General features: G+C 36.4%; 1 protein-coding gene across 2 annotated transcripts in view; it reads left to right on the top strand.

Annotated features, from left to right (window-relative positions):
* The window catches only part of INTU (inturned planar cell polarity protein), a 60301-nt gene that overhangs the window by 32371 nt on the left and 4796 nt on the right, over positions 1-23134 (top strand). For both annotated transcript variants that reach the window (XM_074903897.1, XM_074903898.1), the window contains exons 5-14: positions 6620-6738; positions 9330-9419; positions 9988-10065; positions 10855-11044; positions 16091-16144; positions 17552-17614; positions 18481-18702; positions 19276-19698; positions 20232-20329; positions 21041-21230. In XM_074903897.1, the coding sequence (XP_074759998.1) occupies positions 6620-6738; positions 9330-9419; positions 9988-10065; positions 10855-11044; positions 16091-16144; positions 17552-17614; positions 18481-18702; positions 19276-19698; positions 20232-20329; positions 21041-21230 (1527 nt within the window). The remainder of the gene's footprint in view (positions 1-6619; positions 6739-9329; positions 9420-9987; positions 10066-10854; positions 11045-16090; positions 16145-17551; positions 17615-18480; positions 18703-19275; positions 19699-20231; positions 20330-21040; positions 21231-23134) is intronic.

Raw genomic sequence — 23134 nt, 5'->3', positions numbered from 1 at the left:
ACTCGGATGGACCTTGTTTAATTTCATAGAGTGTTGCCCAATTTATTGTTTTAGGGATAGCCCTTTCCATTCCCTTTGCAATCCACTCTCGGTATGCTCTTAATCTTTCCACATGTGCAGACCGATTGGGATCCCATTTCGGGTCATCATGTAAGGGGAGGAACTCCTTATAGTCCCCCCCAGTAGCTCTATAGTGATCCTCAGCCAAATTTTGTGCTGTTTTTAAAACCAGCTGTTTTTCGGTCTCAGTTAAGTGATCCAGTAGCAGCTGCATGTCTTCCCAGTCAGGGTTGTGCTGCCTTATAATGAACCGAAAATGCCTAGTCACACTCTCAGGGTCATTTCGGTAGTTTTTAGCTTTCTTTTCCCATATCTCTAAATCAGAGGTAGAAAACGGCACTTTAACCAACATAGTGCCCTGGGGTCCCACCGCCTCTCTGAGGGGTGCTTGGAGAGCTTTAGGAGTTCTTCCCCGTGTCCTGGAGGAGATTGGGCTATCTGGAGAAATGGACTGTTCCTCCGAGTCCTTGTCCTGTTCCTGGGACTGAGGAGGGGGTTTGAATAGGTCTTCCAAGCTCTGCTCTTTCGCCCTTCTAGTCTTATCTGTTCTAGTACACCTCTGTCCGATGCTGCATGACGAGCAGCACCTTTTTAGTTTTCCTTTAATTTCTCCCTTATAATCCTTTTCCAGGGCAAGCACTAAAGGGTCTTGTGGTGGGACTAATCCACAATCCCTCTGCCACTCCGGGTGATTCCGGAGGGTGAAAAACATATCTGCGTAGGACACCTCGTCCCACTTCCCCTCTCTCCGTAAAAATAACATTAATTGCAGCAGTGTATGGTAGTCTAAGGTCCCATTCAGTGGCCATTTAGCCTCCTCTTCCAGTTTGTAAAGTGGCCACCACTGATTACAATATTTAATCAGAATTTTCTTGCTTTCTGTGCTTCCCCTCCCCGCTATGTCTTTCCAGTGTGTTAATATACAATCTAATGGGCTTTTCTTTACAATTCTTCCCTGCTTATTTCCCATTATTATTTCTTCTCAAAATCCTTTCTTTCCACTTTTCCCAGCACTCTGCACACCTCGACCTCCTCTTATCAGACGCACAGTACCACTTACATTGACAATCTACGCACTCTGCTAATACCCATACTTGGTGAGAATTCCCTTACCGGGGGGGCAGGAATACAAAGAAAGCAGGGGATTCTTCCACGGACCCGGGGGTATAATCGGCTGGTTGTTTCCAATCCAATGCTACCAGCTGCCCAGAAGGAGTTGGTACAGTCCTTCTAGCAGGTATAAATCATCTCCCCGTGCCAACCATTTATTCCTTCTACACAAATAATCACTAGATTCCAACCCAAACCAACGGAGAAGGGATCCGCTTTCCCGGTTCATGCGATGTTTTCACAAAACATACAAAGACAGTGCATTACTTAAACAGATAGAAACTTTTCACTTGTTTTGCAGCGGCTGCGTCTCACTCACGCCCTGCAGGCTCTCACTCATACAGCAGCGGCTGCTCTCACTCACACCCTGCAGGCATGCAGGCACACAGACACGCAGCAGCGGCTGCTCTCACACACAAAGCCGCGGCTGCCTCTCACTCTTAAAGGGCCAGTCACACCTTCCACTCACACCACAAAATAAAACAACAACTAGGTCCGTGTAGCATATATCATAAACCATTAACAATTTGCCGTAAGTTCAAAACCAGTATATCCACAAGTAGTGCACTATACAATAACAGCCCGGAAAAATAGGGTAAGATCTTACAGGTGACGGTAATTGGTAATTACCAGTGCCCTGCCCAAATGCAAACTGCCTCTTATATACCAGTCATCGGTAGTTTGACCCAAAAGACCTTACACCTTTCCCTCGGCTTTCCAAAACCAGAACCAAATGGGTATACCCCCTCCTTGGGACTACGCTGTGCGCCAGACGTCTCTGCGCGTCTTACCAGCAGCCCGTTACCCTTTAAACATACCTTTGTCCGCGATTTAGATGGTCCTTGTCTACTCCCGCAGTGGACAGCTGGGAGCGGAGTTCCTCCGAGAAAAGCTCGGGGTGCGCACCTAGGATGTCCACCCCTCAGCAGTGTCCCGGCAGCCGAGTAGAGAGTCCCATCTGGGTCGCCAAGTTGACTTGCGGAAAAACTAACTCCACAACTGTTAAGTTGTAAAGTAGGTATGTTTATTCAGCGCCGGGCGCATGGGGGATCGCTCCTCCACAAGCATGCGCACCCCTTGCAGCTCTCGTCCTGCTTATATATTACAAAATAATGCATATTCATAGAATGCTTATACATAAACATAATATTTCCCCGCCTCCCCTCGCTTCTCATGGTAATTAGGTCTCCTCCTCTTGCGTCTGCGCGTTGAGCTCCTTTGGTGGTCGCAAATTCCTGGGAGAGGGTCGTATAGATGAAGTATCTCCTCTTCCTCGCTGATGAACTTTTTACCTTATTCTTCTGCGCAGCCTCAGTTGTTCCCTAACTCCTAGCTAAGCCACAAGGCCAATTAGTGTTAGGATTTGAGGTGATCTATTGCTGTTCTGTACTACTTCAAGGACAATAGGAAGCTTCTGTTTGAGCCAGAAGATAATATCTTAGCAACAGTCAGCCTCTGGTATGTCTTCACGTATAGCCCCCTCATCTTGGCGCAAGCTCTGCACCATCAAACTCAAATTCTTTAAATTCCCTATCTCAAACACAAAAAGGAAAATTTTGCCAGTGTGTGTGGTGTGTAACCCATTGTAAATTTGTGTAGACGTTGTCCATGGTGTAGCTATAGCTACAAATACTCCGCTCAAAATGCAGGGAAGACACAGAACAGTGTGGAGGGCCGAGTTAGCCTCTTGCCTGATCTGAATATGACAAATGGACAAAGTGGGCTTCTTAGGAACAGACATTTGAAAAAGACTCTTTCCCCTTCTTTCAATTCTCCTTAGATTTAGCATAGTGCCCCAGTGAACTGTTATCTGTGATGCGATGACATCAAATGAAGCACAAGTTTTGTCAGTCCTCAGGGACTGGGGTGGTGGGACAAGGATGTAGTGGGGAGCAGAAGACAGACATTTTGCTTTCTCTCCTGGAATTAATCCTTAGATCCAGTCACTGCTCCATCCCTTCTCTGAGATGTCTTTATTTTTCTGATACTGTTTTTCAATAGATAGAAGTCTGTATTGTTCAGTTGGTGATGTGTAATAGAGAAAAAGTGTTACAATTACACATAATGGATTTTAATTTTCTTTAGAGATAGGCCTGGGGAGGAGAACCCTAGAAAATTACATGATATGATAACATCATGTAAAAAATAACATGAAGTTTGCAGATTTAAATGCTGGAAAGCTTTATGGCTACTTGTGCAATTTTAATTCAGCCCTTTTGTACGTATGCAGCATGATATTGTCTTAAGCATTACATTTTTTTTGAAAGATGCCTGCTTTCTGCAGAGGACAAGATGGACAGATGAGTGTATAATTAAAGCTTATTAAACAACCATAAATCCAGTACTTCATAATTCTGGAATACTTGACTTTGCAATATAAATCATGCTCTTAATGTAATATTTTTAAGGTAATGAATGCCTTATTGCATATTACAGCAAGGTATTAACACTGTAAGCTTCAGTTTGCAGTTCTTTCCAGTCCTGTTTAAGACTGCATTTTTTCATGAGAGGTGCCAGCAGAAATAAGTTTATACAAGTGTCTCTTAGAATTTTTTTTTTTAATAGTCTTGCAACTAAGCAAGGTCATTCAGTGCTCTCTTTTCCCACCCAGAGACTGCTTCCATTAAAACATATGATACTGCAGTATTTTTCTGCTTTGGTATTTCCCTATAATAAAAATGAAAATAGCTCATTTAACTGTGAATTAAATAGACTTTAGAATGCTTTATCAAAGTTCACTTAAATATTGCAAATAGTTCTTTTTTGTCTTCAATTCTAAGTTTGTAGTCCAAGATTGCTACATTATATGGCTAGAACAGCTATGGACAATTGCTGCAGACTTAGACTGGTACTTTCTTGGTTGGATAAACTTTATGAAATAATTTTTTAATACTTCAGGGCCTCTGGCTCCTCTGTTGGTAGATGAATAGGTATGCAAATGCCTAATTGCAATTCCTGCACTTCAGAGTAAATGGAGTACTGCTTTTTTTCCCCATTGTTTCTTTGCCCTCCCAAGAAACAGGATTAACCCTGAATGTTGAGCTGAAGCAAAAGAGGGATTGTAACGCACTTGTTCTCCCTTCATACTGTGGAACAATTGTTTCCTGAGAAGTCTTGGCAGTTATGCAGCCCCAAATAGTCTCTAATGTTCAGAGATACATTGTTGGTGTAATCAAGCTCTTTATAATATTTCCTAACAGAAGAATGACACCTTCTTCAGGGCATTTTTCTTTAATTCCATTTGGTGAAGAGTAAGCAACATTTGTCCTGTGGATGTACTGTTCCTGATTTAGTTTACAGTAGTAATTCAAATTAGCAGGGAAGTTACTATACACCTTGCCATACTGCACCATAAAAACAGAATGATCCTTTACTAACCTGCTCTACCCATATCCAGAGGAGGTATGGTATGCAGATCACATCCATGTAAACAATGGCAACTAGAACTAGTAACTAATTCTTCCACTTGTGAGCTTTGGCACCCAAAAATAGAATTAATGAGCTCCAAGACTTGTAAGCCTTATCTAGTCAACTGTAAAGGAAAGTAGTATTAGAAATCATTTAGGTTGTGTGCATGCATGTGGTGGGGAGTGTCCCATATGATTATGTTTTCAGTGAGTGTCTTTTTTTATGGTTTAGTTCAAGGTAGGTACCAGCATACAACTGTAACATCTTCTGTGTTTGAACTGATTTTGATGGTACCATGTCTTAAAAGGAATAATATTCCTATTCCTTCTACATGAGTGTGTTACTGGAAGCATCTGTTTATCATGCTTGCAAAGTAGGTACTACTGAGCAGCTCTTAGGGTAGCTTGGTTCGTACAGACACTGATTTATACTTCCTGTAGCCTTTCTCCCTGGTTTTATTATTTCTGAATTAATCTTTTAAGAATTCATAGTTGTCTTTCATCTGCTGTTTCTTTTTTAATCTTATGTAAAATGCAACTCAAAGCCTCTATTACCAGTGCTCTGTGTTTGAAGATTATAGGTTTTTAGCTCGTTGGCACCATTTTAACAGAGTTTCTTCTAGCCATTTCTTATGTTGTCAAGACTGCACTAATTATTTTTTTAAATGTTATTTAGGCTCAGTTTGAGAAATTAGTAAATTATTTTTTAAAAGCTGTTTGTTAAGCCCTTAGTCTGTCCAGGTTTAGTTTTTTGTGTTGAGGGAGGGTTTACACTGTTCAAGAAAAGAGCTACTTCTCATTTATTAATTCCATTCTCATTGGTTTATGACCTTCCACCTTGCTTGGAAGACAGCTGATCTTGTATGGTGGTGTGTGCTGAACCTTGATAACTCATTTATATGTATATATATATATATATATGTGTGTGTGATGAGCTATGACCTTTTGTTACAGTTGTCTTTTCTTTCCCTGGGAAAGGGTACAGATAATTCTCAAATGAATTTTGTGTAAAGGCCCCAGTTCAGTGAGGAGAAAAAAAAGGCTCTGTATAGCCCTTTGTAGTGCTGTAATTAGAAAATGGCAGGTTTTTTCCCAGCTGAAGGATAGATTCAAGAAAAAAAATCCTTGTCACTAATGAGTATTTGAAAATAGAGCTAATTAAATTGGTTAAGAATGAAGTTTGCCAGGTCCTTCTGTAATGAAACTTTACATTCTTTTAATCTTCAAAGAGAATTTTCTAACGGGTATTGGCTGGATGTGCTTAGTGCCATAAATAGGAAAGTTAATCATGTCTGTGTTTCTTTGTGTAGAAGGATAATTTACTCTTTGCACTGGATATGCTTAAGATTACATGAGTTATTTCTGGCTCATCATGATTTGTCAGAAAGCAATAAATGTGGGGGAATCATATGTTTGCTTATTACTGGATTTTTATGGTTGCTGAAATAAAATGAAAATGCTTACATAAAAATTTATTTTAAAGAGCTGGTTAGAAAAAAATTATCTCAAATATTTACTGATCTTCAGTTTCAAGATGACTTCTTTAAGAGTATGCTAACATAGATGGTCAAAGGTTTGGTGATAAAATTGTTAAAAGTGTATGTTATTTGAGTATACACCTCCGTTTATATTTTGTGCTATACATGTAAAGCAATTAGTGTTATAGAGAGACTGGAGTTTTCATATTCTTAATGTTGGTTTTAAAGAGCTGTATGTTTGAGGATGATTTAAGTCACAATTTAAATACTGTAAGAACCGTACACATATTAGCTATCTCTTGCAGTCAGATTTGTTAACAGTGTACTTCAAGCTGCAGAATGCAGTGGCCATACTATTTGTTATTTTATGTTTCTCCTTATAATAATGGTTCTAAATAAGTCCTACTTTTCTGTAAAATAGAAAAGGTAGAACTGTCAGAAACTTTAATGTTGAACTTTCAAATGATGCCAGGAAAAAAATTTACTTTTTCTGTGGTGTGCTTTTTTTTTGTGATTTTGTTTTTGGTTTTGCTTTGCTTAACTAACAGCTAACTTTCTTCACAGCAAGAAATTCTTTATCAGTACCCCATATCAGAAGCATCCCAAAAACTTAAAAGTGTGAGGGGAATATTTCTCACACTATCTGACATACTGGAAAGTGTTACTGGTACCCAGATTATCAGGTAAAAGTATTTGAAATGTAATGTATTACTACTTCTATTCTTTTATACATACGTGTACAGAAAAACACACATGGGTCATGCATCAAGTTCTAGACAAAAGAAAAGCAATTCTACCAGTTAGGCAGTAATGTTTCAGCTAGAGGAGCATGCCTTAGGTTGGACTGCTCAGCCTGGATATATGTTGATTTGAAGGAATTTCTTTGTCATGGGTGGCAATGACTAGGATTTTTATTTCAGTGAAACTGGTTTTAGATCCCTTCTTAGAGATCTTAAAACATCCTTATCTAAACTGGGATTCTGTGGCACTGTACTATGGCAGACTAGAAATTCTATAACAGTTTATATCAAATCTTTAAAAAAGTAAAAAATTATTTAAAATATAAAACGTAATTCAGTTAAATACACAAGTGGCCGCTACTTTTAAATTCATTTTATTTCACGTTCAACTTTAGACGCCTGAAAGATTTTTGTAGCCACAGACCAGGACTCTAGTAAGAACTCTAATGAAAATTAGTCCTGAGTTTTTGGAGCAGCGTAGGGGTGGTGGTGATGTCAAAAGATTATTGAATATTTAAAGATAGATAATTTTCTGATGGAATAATTAGAAGTGAGCTAGGAGGTATCACTTCTCAGTTTCACACTTCTTCCCATTGAAAACCAATATATGAGTCTCTTCTGCACATCAGTGCCTTGTGTGTTAGACACAAGACCTGGATGGGTATAAAAAAGCTAAATGTAAGTGGCATTTCAGGCCCAAGAATACAGAGTGCAAGCAGTAGTGCAGTAGTGAACAGCACTGGCAATAATAAGGAATTTCTCAAAAGGCAAAAAGGCTGTTTAATATCTTTAAGTTGGGTTTTCCACTGATAAATGTTTCCTTAAAAAGAGTTCTTGAAGTGCTTTTGAGTATTTTTCTTACCAGAAAATTAATGCTGGTTAATTTACTTTTGTTTACATTTGTTTAATTTTTTTTTTTTTTTTCTCAGACTTCTTGTTACTCAAAATAGCAGGATACCAAGTTGTAATACTGTGCTTTAACCATGCTTGTAACTTTCTAGTTAATAAGATCCTAAAAGTTGTGTGACTGATCTAGTGGTCAGTAGGAATGTGGATTGACTCCTTTAGCAGCAAGTATCAAACACAGCCTTTTAATCTTTTGCATATACCAGTATTTTAATGCAGTGCCACATTAATTAGCATGGAGGTATGTTCACTCTTCTCAAATGCTTCTGCATTATTATTGGAAATTCTCCCATATAGAAGCATTTTTGGACATGTCCAGATTTTCAAACACATCCAAAACGTCTCGTTTGATGATCTATACCTGTGGTATCATCAGAAAAGCAATACAGAAATCCATGATAACATAGATATACCTTTCCTGTTAAGGTTCTCAATTTCCCATTTTTGAGTTCTGAAAATGTAAAAGCACTTCTGCTGGTCTCTGTTGACTGTCTCATATCTTCAAAAAATATAATAATTAGCCCCAGCTCTCCTGTGAAGCTTTTTCTGTCAGAAGAGTAAATGATGATTATTGTGTCTGCACATGTATTGTGTATCTTGGGATGGGGATGTTTTTTTCTTTGTAGTTAACTGCAATATAAATATATAACTTTTTTTGTTTGGAAAGCACTTTTGGTTACATAAAGGATAAAAATTTTCTGATGACCTGTGGAAATACTAAGGTATTTCTTAACCAGTGAAATTACTATAGTATTAGTCAGTTCCATCAATTTTACAGTTCATCAGTGAAGAAGTTAATCATGGAGCCATATCCTAAAAATTAAATTCTTGAATCTTTCAAGATTAAACTAAAGTTACCCTTTTTTTTACATCGCAGCAGTGTTATCTTGTTACTTAAAAACATGATAGTAAGAAAGGTGGGGTTTTGCTAGAAATTTAGTGTTTGAGATATTTACAGACCTTGGTTTTAGAAGCAACCAGTGCATTTAATCTGATAGTCTGGTGTGTAATGTATGGTTTATTGCTAATTAGAACACTGGGTCTAATTCTGTGTTCTAATCCACTCTGTGGTTCACATGAAAGTTCTCTGTGTCTTTCTTGGATTGCTGGGCTTCAGAGAGCAATTTTCTATACAAGGAGGTAGCATGAGAGTTCAATCTTATGTTTATTGCTCAGGTACTATGTTCAAATATTGTTTTCAAAACCTGTGTGGAGTCTTTGGAAATTATTTTTTTGAGTTACTACTATGTTCAGAACCTTCATTAGTACCTTCAGTTACCTCGCTGTGATCTTAAATGGCATTAATTTCTTAAGCTGATTGTGTTAAAAGCTAGGCAGGAAGAGTTTTAAAGAACATCTGAATCAATCAGAAGACAACTGTGGTGTTTCAGTAGCAGTTGTTCATCCTTTATATTTGTATACTTGAAGATGCTGTTACTGCTGGTGTGATCTGTTTAGCATAGAAACCAGAGCGTCTTTGAGTTCTGTAATAATATAATTACCTAGCCCAGTTGAATTCATGCGATTAGATTTTGCAAATAAAATACATATAATTCATTCTGGTTTATAAGGCGGTCTTTTATAACTTCATAGTACTAACAGAAGTATTTCTGGTTTAATTTTTCTAGTTCCTCCCTTTTCTTATGTGGAAAACTGGTTCAAGTTGTTTACTGGAAAGAGTCTGACAAGCTGCTTGTAATTGGCCTTCCTGAAGAAAAGTGAGTTTCAAGTAAAATGCTTTGTTTTCCTTTTATTATGTTTTCTATTATGTGTTCTCAAATTGTACTCTTCTATCAAAAAAGCAAGAAAGGAAGGGCTTACAATGTACTTTTTTTACTATAAATAGTTTCTGTACCTGTGATTCCACTTTTTGGATTGAGTTTGTTCACATCTTTTATGCATCTGTTGCTACAGTTTCTTTTTAATTTCTACTAAAGGGAATAAGGTCTCATTAGATCTCAGAAATACATGTAGGCTGGAAAATGGTAATTTTCAGTGTTTGCTGAAGTCAGGTCCTGATTAGAGACTACTGAATAACAACAGTGATACTACATATTTCTGTGTTTTGGGAGAACTTTGTCACGTGTGTTGTGTTCACCCCCCAGCTTTACTACTGTCTGTGTCATCACAGGCAAGTCACTCAAAGGAAATGTCTCATATAGTCCAATGAAGAATTTTCTTCTCTGCACTAGATCACTAGTTAAGAATAGAGCTCTTCAAAAGATGACTATGTTTATTCATAGTAAAGATGTACAAGCATAGCTGTATGTTTGAATTATTTTTTAGTGTGCCACTTCCTCAGCTGAGGAACATGATTGAAGATGTTGTCAGCACCTTGAAATTTATGTACAGTTCTTTAGACAGGTGAGTTCTTTCAAAAGTATTTTCTCTTCAGTCCCTAATTTTTCATTGATACTCACTGAAAAAGACAGCTAGTAGCATTAATTTTAATGTTTACATGGAATTGCTTTTCATTTCTGGTCTTCTTGCCTTTTTGTTTCAGTCTTAACACTAGTAAGACTTGTGAAACTGCTTGTCTTTGTTACTTCAGAAAGTTTTGTCCTTGATTAGGTTAAATCATTCACATACTCTATAAGTCACTGTGGATGTCAACAGCACTGCAAATGTTACCCTTTGTGTTAAAGCACTGTCTGTAAAACGTACATATGAATCAGCATTATATTTTTAATAAAGTAAACACTCCAGACTCCTCAACTCTATTTGGCAGACTGACTGTCTTTCTTGGCATTTGGAAATCACCCAGAAAATTTGCAGTCTGACTGTAACCTAAATAAAATTGCCAAGGTAGGCTATTCATATGCTTGCATTCAATTCAGAGTTAAAGTGTGTATGTCATGAAGAAAGAAAAGAATAATCTTAATTTCTGAAAGGATGAAACCGATCAATGTCTTATCTTAAGTTGCCTTAAGACATCTACTATAATACTGCACTGCTTTTGTTTTTAGTTTGTTTGTAGGTACTGCCTGAATATTACCCTAGTGCGTTTTTTCATGTTTCAAATGAATGTTAAAAAAAAAAAAAAAATCCAAATGTAGTATCATGCTGTAAAGAGACTTATATAGCACAGAGGGTTATATAAACAAGCTACAAGTTTCTCAATGTTATTCTAACTTGGAGTTCATGTTTGTTCAGTGCTTTTTGCCAGGTGGAAAATGTTTCTCGCCTGGATCATTTTTTCAACCTGTTCTTCCAGCGTGCGCTTCAGCCTGCAAGGCTCAAGTCAAATGCTAGCCCCAGTGCTCAGCACTATGATACCTGCAGCGCATTATTCTTAGACAACCTCCCAGGCTTGCGCTGGCTGACGTTGCCTCGGGAAATCAAGGTAATGTCATTTTCGGATCTCTCTAGAAAAACTTGTATATGAGAGGCCAGAAAATTGATGCAGGTGTCCTCTGCTGTTACTGTGTAATTTACGTAAGTGCTTTGCCCATCACCGACCCACCATTTTCCTACAGAATTCTTTAAGTTTGAAACTACATTATCATTCCCACAGGAAACAGGTTGTTATTATGAGTGTAGTTTGGTGACTTTAGAGTTATCTAGGAAGAGAACATGATGACAAAGGAATTAAACTTTGTTTAAAATATATCCATACCCACACATCTCTAACAACTAGCATATGCACTAGAGAAAGCAGCCCATGGTATGTAGTTTTATGCTTGATTTTGACCAGGTAGATAATATTACTCCAGAAGCCCATGCGTAACTTGTCATTTAGGAGAATTATAAATGGCTGTTACAGAATCACAATAAATATCCGTACATCATTTGTTTGACACCATACAGGTAGAGCTTTTCTGAACCATTTCACTGTGTGGTTAGTTCCCAGTTAGAAACTGAGTTGTGCTTTAAGCAGTAGTAAGACAAAAGCTAGACCACAGTAAATAGTATTATAGCTTTCAGTCTTAAACCTCATTTTCCTGACTTTAAGAAGTTAAAATAAAGATTATTAGGATAATTATCAGTAAAGTAATATTTTTTTAATAAAAATAATAGATTTGATGTATGTGTGATGCATAATACCTGCCAAGTCTTCTCTGAAGTGTTTTTTCATATACACTGTAGAATTAATGTTATTAGACCAAAATCTGAAACGGTGATTATTTCTCCAGTTTGAAACAATTGTAAAAATTTTTGTACAAGAGAAAACAACCCCAAGGAAATTCAGCAGTGGAGTTGAGGCCAAGACATACTTCATTTATCCAGAAATTTATGCTACTATTTGGAATTACCTATTCATTTGAATGGCACAAAATGAAAATTTAATTCAGACTGAACTATGCAAAATGAAATCTGCAACAGGCGTTGCAACTAGAAAAACTTTGTCTTACTGGGTGGAGGATTCTGTAACACATCTCCAGCATAGTTTGGCTCTGCATTGATAAGCAAGTCCTAGCCGTGTTGTACAGTAGTTGTCAGACAAGCTTATTATAATAGCTTTTATCAATGTAGTAAGGATACAGTTGTTACAAAATGTAGGGGAAGACTTTTATGAAATTACATTTATGACAAAAGCTGTTAATTGTGTCTTAGGTACAGAAAGTTCCTCTGAAATGTTTTTTCTCATTTTTTTTTCTGTTGTGTATCCAAATCATCCTTCAATCTCTTATTTTTCTTTATTTTTAAAGGCCCTGGGGATATTTTTTTGTTAATTATGGTGTCAAATGTGTTCTCTAATAACACAACTGTGTATGTATTTGTTTAGAAATAAACCAGAAGACTTCCCTTACTCCTTCAGAAGGTTTGAAAAGGCATTGCTAGAACATGTTTTGATCTGACAGTAGGTTTAGGTGTCGATAACTAGATCTTGCTAGGTGCAGTTTGCTTCATTTTCAGTTATATTGGAAGGATGGAAATCAATGTGTACTTTCAAGACATGGTGATCATGAAATGATTGCTTTTAAGTTTCTCACCAGAAAGACCTTCTGGGACTCTCGTGTGGCACAGAGTAGATGAAAGCTCTCCTATTACTTTTTCTTTCCCCCTCCCCAACCTACTCTGTTCTCTGTTTTCTTAAATGAAAAGTTCTATTCTTGGAAGATGGTACAGACCACTTGGATAAATAAAGCATCTGCAAGAAATTATTTTGTAGAGCAAAAATTTAAGCAGGGCTGAAGATATTGTAAGTACCCTGGCTCTTTCCTGTCCTTTTTTTTTCTTTCCAATTTCTGTAATCTCATCATATTAGTAGTTGTTACTCCCTTGTAGGTTTTATTAGTGTTTCTTATTTTAATCCTATAGAGGTTGGGGGTTTTTCCTAATTAGGTTTTTAGCCTCAGCAAAATAAGGTTAAAAATAACGCAGAATGAAGCTTGTTCACTTCATTGAATTTCTAGTGACTTGGGGTAGCATCCATCTTACCTTCTTTTAGAGCCATGGCTCTGAAATACTAACTACAGCTGAGGTGCTAATCCTGAACTCTTCCTGTTATTTAATGGGGAAAATCTGGTACTTTAACAGTAATTCACCTGCTTGACTTTAGCTGTTCACTTCAGTGTTAGCTGAATCATGCCCTAGGACTCCTGTGGCTTCATCTGTATTACCTATGAAGAGAACCTGACGTGAAAGGACTAGCTCAAATAGGGAATATCTACACTGTAGGTATTTAATGAAATGAAGTCTCATTCATAAAACTAAACATATAGCTAGTTACTATATAAATCTGCTGGCCTTTAATGAGACAGCTTGTAAAATCAGACCTCCTTTTCTATTTAGAACAATCATTTCACATATATTATAAAAACTCTAATATCTATGATTCTAGTTGAGAACGTAATTTTCCATACAGCGCATATACTTAAAATGCAATTTGGTAATATTTTATGTATAGTCCTTCATTCAAGAAGTGTTAGGTATCAGGCATTGTAGTAAGGCACAGTAGACCTGTTTAGATGATTAGTCATTTCACTTCAGGGCCTAAAGTGGATGAAAGAGAGATTGACTGCATTTTCATTTTCCATCCTCTTAAGCATTAGTGAATCTAGCATTCATTTTTGCCTTTGTGATTTTAAAATATTTTCAACTCCACAGCTAGGAAGTTATTTTCCGTATCATATGTAGAGTTTTTTGCATATCATATTTGAATCCATACCTGTATGGCAGTTTCTCCAAAATCTCACAGAAAAAACTAATTTGTAAGATGGAATGATGTTTAGAATATATTGGTCTTGCCATGGTAGAGTTTGTTCTTAAATGAGTATTTGCCATGATTTAATGCAAATGAAACAGATGGGAAATTTTAAACTGAGAGTTTTCTTTCGTGGATAGATTCAAAATATTCGTAAGCTTGTAGATAACATAGTTAAGGCTTGTTCTAGTTCTTAGACAATTATTCTAATGGGAGCTGACCATAAACTCCATTATCCAAACTTAATTCATCAGCAACAGCAAAAGAAAGGAACATTGTATGCACTGAAAGAAAAGAGCCTGTATGGAAATGGAAAATTGAAGGTGCTTCTCAGAATGGCTCTGCCAAAGGACTGAGTTTGGATGTTTGTACTTCTGCAGTGGCATATTCTTTAATTTATAAGGTCTTTATTTGAGGATATCAACTAGGACTTTCCTGGTTTTCTGACTTTTATGTTTAATAAGACCTCATTTACTACTTCCATAAAAGTGTGTTTGGAGGGGAAGGGATGAAGGGGTAAGTCTTTAAACTTTACTATCCACAGGGTTTGCAGAATTATTTCAGGTGTGCTACTATGCTGTAATAGAAGTTGTTGTGGACATTGCAAGCTGGGTATCAGTCAGTGCTATTTGTTGCCAAACAGATTTCTGTTTGCTGGTGTAACCTTCTCTCTCTTTTCTCTGCAATATGAATTGTCTTGCCCTTTATCTTTAGTAGCAGACTAATAATGATTTAGTTCTTTCCACCCTTATATGTCTAGATACATTTTTGCTAAATGTGCTTGAGGCCACTGTGTTTGCAACTATTTTAGTCAGACTTCTGCTTTTATAATACGTATGTATGAACACCCTGTTATATATGTTTTAGCTAGAAGTACATATTTATGGGGTGTCTTAGAAAAGTTTCTTCTCTGTCATAACTCCAGAGCTAAATCTACTATCCAGGTGAAAAATGTAGACGTGCGGATATAGTCCTGTAACACATCCATCCACTCACTTGCAAAATCCATGCTATCCATGCTCCATAACTGAAAGGAATAGAATGTTTATGCAACATGTAATTGCAGAATACAGTCAGCAACCTAATATATGTTTGAAATGCAACTTAGTTGCATTTGTTGTCGCACATTTTCTTCCTATCCAGGAAATTAAGACCTTTTTTCTTGTACTGTTTGGAGATCTTTTTTCCCATCCTCCATGCTCTCCTCGCGCTTCTCCTCACACTTCTGTAGAGGGACTCTATTACACTTTGTTCCCTAGCTTAGCCTGCAGGCTGTTTCATTCTTGTAAAATGTAGGTTTTTAAAGGGATTTAGAAAACAAAGTAGCCTGTATTTATGACACAGACATTGCTTTCCAAAATTGCCTTAGATCATCCATATTGTCAAGAAAACTTTTGTTGCTGCAGAAGATGAAATTTCCAGTTAAGTTTTGGTGACGATCTTTATAAGGAATATAAAACTCAAAACGTCAGTTCTTTGTTGGGCAGAAAGCCATTTAAATTTTAACTGGGGAAAAGCTGAGAGACTGGTTAGTTGTCGACTGCCAGCAGCCTTGCTGACATTTCTCTGTTTGAAAAACTGGCTGTATTTCAATTAGAGGCTGCCTGTTAATACAGCCCAAGAACTTTGTAAGTTTAGTTTTAGGTTCTTTTCGTTGAGCAGCACATTTATGTCATAAACTTCAGTCGCTAGTACCATGTTCTTTAAAGGAAAGTGTTCTTAGTAAAACTTAACATTAACCAATAGTTAGAGAAATAAGCAAGCCTAAAGCAGTTTCAGTAGAACAAAGATAATATATGAGAAAGTTTTGGCAAATTCCATAGAGACAAAAACTACATCTATTGTGAAAAAGATTTTTCTGATAATTCAGCTGGGTACAATGGCTTGCTTCAGGGTTGTCTCTAGCCTTCAAGGGGTAGTATCTAGACCATGCTGAAAGTAAGAGTGACATCTCCTTTATACCAAACAGTAAGCTCAGCACACACAGAAGAAGAGAAATTTTACAGTTTCAAGAGAGAGGGAAATACATAGCAATTAAGAAGAATTTTTCTTTAATCTGATGAATTGAGGTGGTTTTGATATTTGATATTACTACTGAAAAGTATGTACAAATTTTCATCCATTCATATTGTACTTGTGAATCCTAATCTTCTGAGATTATTAAAACAGAGCTAACTGTGCTATTATTGTAAATTCATGTGTTGGAAATCTCTATTAAAATGTACTATTTAAATATTTCAGATGGAAATTGACACAGCACTGAGTGATCTGGAAGCTGCTGACTTTGCAGAGCTGGTAAACATTTTTATTGTTGGCATTGCACAGCATCTCTTTCTTTGCCTTGGTGTCGTATTGAGTTGTTTAAAAAAGCAGCAATTCCAAACTCATCCACTTTTTTTAATCAAGTGGGAGTCAAAGGAAAAGTGGTATTCTTGTTTTAAGATAGCTCAATTTTACCCTTTCTGTTTTATCCTGAATTTCTCCCATGCATTATAACTGTATTATAATCCTATAGGATTAGTCACTGAAAACCCATGATTTACTATAATTTAAGTCCATAGGATGTCTACAAGAACACTCTAATTTCAATATAGCTGATTGTTGTTACATTTCTTTTTTCATATAAATAGCTGTGTCCTTCCCAAGCAATTGTGAATAAACCTGAAAACATCTATGGAGCACTGAGAACTTAATTTTCCAGTTTACAGAAAGCAATTTTTAATACATAAAAATGCATATTTTTTAATATCGTTAAAGGAGAAGATGGTAATTTATTTACGTATCACGTGCTGTGTATGCTCTTTGCTGCATAGGACAGTGAGGTGTAAACATACAGAAATTTCAGTTTTACTTTCTAATGAAAGAGCTTTCTTAAACTCAAGTTCCAGAACAGTTATTTTTAAATTATGTTATTTATAGGTATATTATAATTGAGCATAAAGAGAACTTGTTTGATCACATATTTAGCATAACAATTTGGGACATACATATTCTTAATCACAAAAGATACATAATGATTCTTAAAACCTAAAATACAAGGTAGGCAGACATATAGTCCATCTTGCAAAAGAATAAAAAAGAAAGCATCACTGTACTTGTGAACACTTGCAAACAATGTGGATGATTATTTACAGAAAGCAATGTTTATAAGTTACAGTTTATTGCACAGAAATTGATTGCACCCCCTTCATTTAAAATACACTATATCTACCTAAAGATAGTGTTACAAATCTGAGAGCACTGGGTATCTAGATTAAAAGATCAGCGAATGCATATATTTTGAGTAAAATGTCAAATACTGGAAAAAAATGCTTTGACTTGGAAGTTTTACTCTAGGAGGGCCTCTGGTGTCAATAGTTATGCTTCAGTTACTTTGCTGTTAAGAGCTCTGAGAATTAGCATATCCGAACAAAAATAGTTTATGGAAAGATAAGAACTAAACAGGAAATCTGTTACTTTGAGGTGGAAATTGTTAGAGAAAATTGGAGTGACATGGAAATCAGTAATGGAGGCTAAAAACTTTGTATTTCACTTAACTGTTCAGTATTAACTGCCATACTGATAATAAGAAGTGGTCAAAAATTAAAGTATTAAATAAGATATTGATTACAATTCACTTGAATTAGTTGACTTGCATTTGGTAAATAAATTAAAAATTCTGAATTATAAATTATACCACTTTTTTTTTTTTTTTTTCCCCAGTCTGAAGATTATTATTACATGAGAAGATTATATACGATTATGGGCTCTTGCCTCTTCTACAAGGTAGTATTAGTGATTATGGCCTAAAGATTAAGAAAATGTATCTGGAAATCTAACTCAGTCAGGGAGTGACTTTTTTCAGAACCTCACAAATATGAAAAAAATGTATGATTGCTTTGAACATGTATTTCTAGTAACAAATCTATAACACGGTAACAGAAAAAATTGATGTCAGGAAGTGATATGTAGTATATGATCACAAGTTTCAAACAAGTATCTTTAAATCAAAGATAAGAAATTTGATTGACAGGTTTTTTCACTTTGGCCTCATTTGTAAATTTATTTATCTTTATTAAATGGTATAGACAGTGTCTTCAGCAGTATAAAGAGGACGATAACAGTCTTTGCTTTAAGGAAACTTACATTTTAAGGATTTTGTCATGCAATCACTCTTCATGCTTTATTAGCGCAAATGGAACTGCACAGTATCTATCATGACAGTGCTTTAGCTGTAATACCCTTAGTGCTAGAAACACTGTTGTACTATATATCTTCTTTGGACATTTCATGAATTTGAGTGGAGGCTCAGGTTTTTTGGAGAGAGAATTAATGGAGAATTAAAGCACCTTAACTGTAGCTTTTTTGCAAGCTCTTAAAGCCATGCTTTTCCCAGATCGTCTTCGGTAACTTGCATGTATGCTGATGTTTTATTTGTTTATATTTCAGTATTTTAATTCTTCGGATGTGGTGCAAAAGCTCAGTATTATCTGTTGTGCAACTGTCTACCTAAAAGACCATTTCTGGCCAGATTCTCCACGATCTCAGTGCATGTGGAGCATGGATATCTCTATATGAAAAGTACTCTTAAGTGATAAGTGATGGTGTTGTAATTCTTACTGAATTAACTTCCTTTTCTGTGTTTAATTAAGGGTTACTTGATTGGTAATCACTTGCCAAAGGAAGATCTTATTGATATAGGTTTATATTGTCGGCACTATTGTCTGTTACCCTTGGCAGCAGAGCAGAAGATTGGTCAGTTAGTGATATGGCGGGAAGTATTTCCACATCATCATATCCAGGCATGTGAAGCTTCAAGTTTTACAGGATACAGGGAACCTGAAGCAAGATACTTTTTACTGATAGTTGGCTTGGTAAGTTAATATCTATAGTATGCCTATTCTCTGATGCTGTTTTGCTGCTGTGTGTTGTCTATTCTTCAGCAAGATCAGCACTTTCCATGCATTTTAGTAATTTTACAAAATATTCTTATTATAGCTGTTTCATGGGGTAGACTGTCTCAGAGAGTAGCATTTATTATACATTGGTAAGCTTGCAAGTTTAAGTATAAATTCTAGTTATTTTTATGCCTTTTCACTTCAGCTGAAAATGTTTCTGCTCTCACAATCCTGTCTTTTCAGACACTTAATTTCAGAAATGTGTTTGGATTTTTTAAAGTGTGGATTTTTTTTTTTTTAAAGCAAACAACTAATGAGTTTGTAAATGATAGCTTTTACATTTGCATGATTAACTTAAATAACATGATAAAAGAAAGATCTCCTTGGACATGATTTGATTAGAAAAAAATAAGTAACTCCTCCAGGGATGAGGAAGAAGTGTTGGATATAGTGCTGTATCTTGCCCGAGTATCAGAAGAGACGTATATATAATACAGCGCATACTGTATATTAAACCAGAGGCTAATGTTGCTGCCTCCATGTTTACAGAGACACTTCATGCTGTGTGTCCTGCTAGAGGCAGGAGGCTGTGCATCAAAAGCTATTGGGAATCCGGGACCAGACTGTATATATGTCGATCAGGTGAAAGCCACTATACTTCAACTGGAAGGAATAGATGCCAGCATAGAGGAAAGGCTAGATTCTCCTTCCATTCCACCTTTATCTTGTGCCGACTGGTTCCTTCCTGCAACACGTGACAAACTGGAGAGCTTGACCACCTCACCCATCCTAAGCAAGATACAAAATACTTCCAAATCAGTAACCACTCCAGCAAGCAAAAGGACCCTGTTTGGTGACTCCTCCATAATGACACGTAAGCCGAGCCCTACAAGAAGCAGTGGAGGACCCAACCATGGTGACGAAGGTCCTGCAGAAGATGAAAGCAGTAATCCACAGTCTGTAGTGGATCAGGTCTGAGCACAAAGACAACAAGAACTGATAAGGTTCTAGTGGGCTTGGGAGAGGTGGCAATTCTTTGAAAAACTCACTCAAATAACTGTTGTTTTTAAAAGCATAGTACAAAAGAATCAATCTAAGAACCCCTGAATTCAGTAGAAAATACTTCTGTTGCTTTGGGAGGCGCTAGGTCAGCCTCAGAGCCACCACGATTTTTTATTCTATCATTGCTTGTAAATATTTGCTTTTTTCACATCACTAAAGTGGGCACAGCTGCATTGGAATCAGCAGAAACAATTGGAGAATATCCCCAAGATAATAATGGTGTAAACATAAGTTATTGAAACAAATTGCTGTACAGTTGTACAACTGCTTCTAACTCATTCTAAATTAGGCTAAAATATATTTTTATAAGTTGATGCAACTGTTTGGGCCTTTTTAAAAAAGGCTATGTTATTTTCTTCTGAGTAGGTGATTTGATGGTTTGATTCTGCTTGTATTGTTAGCTGTGTTTTCTATGTTAGTTCATATATCTGTTTATTTTTCAGGCCACTAGAAAAAAACATACCCTACCAAATCCATTTCATTTAGGAAACCTCAAAAAGAACCTTTCAGAGAAAGATACAGAACTTCTTAATGCTATCAAGTAAGAAATTATTTTTTCTGAAGTATTTAATTTTTAAGGCCATACTTGGGTTGGTCTTTGAATATGCATAGATCACAGTAGTTCTGCATTATTTTATTCTAACTAAAACTTTGCTATGTGAGGATTCTCAAAAGTAAAGCTCTTAAATGGAGATCTTAATTAGAAAAGACGACCATTTCTCAAGAATATGGCAATAGAATATATGCATGTCCCACATATAGGTGACCTTGGAAGTTCAAATAAAAGTTTTTGGACCACACGTATACCTTGTGCCTCCCTGGTATCCCTAGGTAGGTGTACAAAGGGCAAAGAAGCCGTGATCTTCTCAGTTCCCACTTGCTGCTTGTGACTTCTTTGAGCTCTAAAGAAGGCTTTCCTCCCCCCCCCCATATAAAAACCCCCAAGTTTTTATTTTTCCTCTCCTTTTTTCATTCTTTAGTGAGAATTTGGGAGAACACAAGTGCAATACCAAACTAGTACCATAGTTTTTTGTGGTTTATTTTGGTCTGGTTTTTTAATTAGTAACAGTCCAAATTAGCAAGACTTCCTTGGTATAGAAATATGCACCTTTTGTATAGCTGTATCCATGTTTGTACTCCGTTGTAGTTACCAAAAAAATAATTATGACTTAAGAAACAAAAGTATATGTTTTTTAACTGAAATTTCTTGCAAAATTTCCTTCATATTAAATGAATTCTCTTATTTTTTAAGGTTGACATCTGGTCCTGAGAATACCCTCTTCCACTACCTATGTTTGGAAACGATGCAAGGAATTTTTATTACTCCAACTCACAAAGAAGTAGCACGGCTTGGCGGCTCCATCCACCCTCAGCTAATTGAGAATTTCTATCGTTGCTGTCTTTCAATTCGTTCCGTTTTTCAGCAGTCCATGAGGAAAGAAGTATGGAAGCTTTGGTTTCTGTTTTTCTATTTATTTTCTATTTCTGTTCTATTATTTAAATAGCACTAGCAGCTGCATTTGCATGTGTGTGGTTGTTTTTAAAGCTCCTGATATTTTTTGCTGTTATGGACAGGTTCTTTCTCTGACCATCCAACTAAGTATGCATGCAATTATGGCGCTCTCACCAAAAATGCCCTCAAAATAAATACTCCACGTCTCCAGTATAGTGTTTTCTTACTCTGTTTCATATTAAAACCCTTGTTTGTAACTTAGCAAAAAGTTTCACACACTGAGTTCAAGAACTGTAAGTAGCAGAAGAGGGGGGTTTTAGCCATTTTAATGCTAGGAGGAGGGGATTTCAGATTGTAAGCAAAAAGAAATTCAGGCCCTCTTCTTTTATAGAAAACTTCTCGTATGAGTGGTGACAGCGCTGTCTCCCCTCACTGTGCCATCAGTGTGTCTGAACAATGACCTGAAGAGGGCCTCTGACAGCAAGGGGGTTGTTCATCCTTAGTTTTTTTGGTCTCTGTGCTACACAGGATTGCTTACACATTTGCCATCCACTAATGTCTATGGTTTAAAAGAAGACTGGCTATAACAATAAATTTCCCTTAATTATGCTGCCAGATCTCTTGGATTTAAGATTAGGTGGGATGCCAGAATAGGTAAGGCTTTTTTTCTTTACAAAGATACCAATTCAGGTCTTGCTCTAGGCTTCAGCTGCCAGAGCTTTATGTGAATACTTGGTATTTAGATTAGACTTTAAAAACGTATGGATCTAATGTCAGCAGCTACTGCCTTGTAAAAATTTCTGTTTACTCCAAAGGATCCATCTGGAGTAAGATGATAGTAGTAACACAGAAATCTAAACAGTAGGTGTAAGAATCAATTTGTGAGATCAGTCTATTCAGATCAGACATTTTATGTTCAATGCACCCTTTATTTTGCTAAAAGTCTGGTTTGCACAGTTGATTTTTATTGACATGAACCAAATTAGGGTAATATTTCATCTCTGCTAATTTTGTGACCTGTTTAGTCCTTTTGGAAAAGATAAATAATTAACTATAAACTCAAGCGGAATACTGTCTGTTAGTTGTGGTTTTTAAATCCTAAAGTGACAATCCAAGTGAATTAAATGAGAAATGGGAAATAATAGTGCATATTGAATGAACGCAGTTTGCAAACAGCAGTATAATTTTCTTTAATGTTTTCTTGAAGTTACTGAAGAAGTCATTTCTGGTTAGACTGATGTGCCTTGTGAATCATCTAGGAATTTTAAAACAAGTTAATTTGTTGGATTGTTCTGTCAACTTCATATGACACTGGGGTTTGGCTGAGTGGGACTTTGGCGATGAGTCATGCATTTTGGGTGCCTCTGTTGGGAGATGTAGAAACCCAAAAGCAAGCAGAAAGGACACACAAATATTTATTATCATCAAATTGCCTTTGGTTACAACTGTTAAATAGAGGGTTTACACTTCAAACCAAAAAAAAAAAAGAAAACATTCAACCATTAGGTATAGCTCATAGAAAGTGAAAAACTCACAGTTGAAAGTCGAAACTTATGTTTTGGCTGCAGCTACTTCAGCACACGCTTTTCTGGCTTCTTCAGACATGAGTACAGTAGGCAGCAGCTGGGTTCACTCTGCTCTGAGTATCAGAAATAATTGGTGAACATATGCTGCAGAACAAAGTTTCTCTTTTAGAGAAATTTGGGGTAGTTTTTGCATGTTGGCTCCAACAATTAATGCTGGAATGGGCAGGTTGCCTTATGGCATGAGGAAAATGTAAAATAATAGAAGTTTTCCTTGTTCATAGTGCATGGCAAAAAAGATAGAGAAATGTACCATTACACTGCCTGTTCTTTGACATCAGCTAAATATTGTAGTTTAGGATTCAGACAG

This window comes from Athene noctua, chromosome 4 (genome assembly GCF_965140245.1).
Source record: "Athene noctua chromosome 4, bAthNoc1.hap1.1, whole genome shotgun sequence".
Taxonomy (NCBI): Eukaryota; Metazoa; Chordata; class Aves; order Strigiformes; family Strigidae; genus Athene; species Athene noctua.
This window is presented reverse-complemented; position numbering and strand designations above follow the sequence as displayed.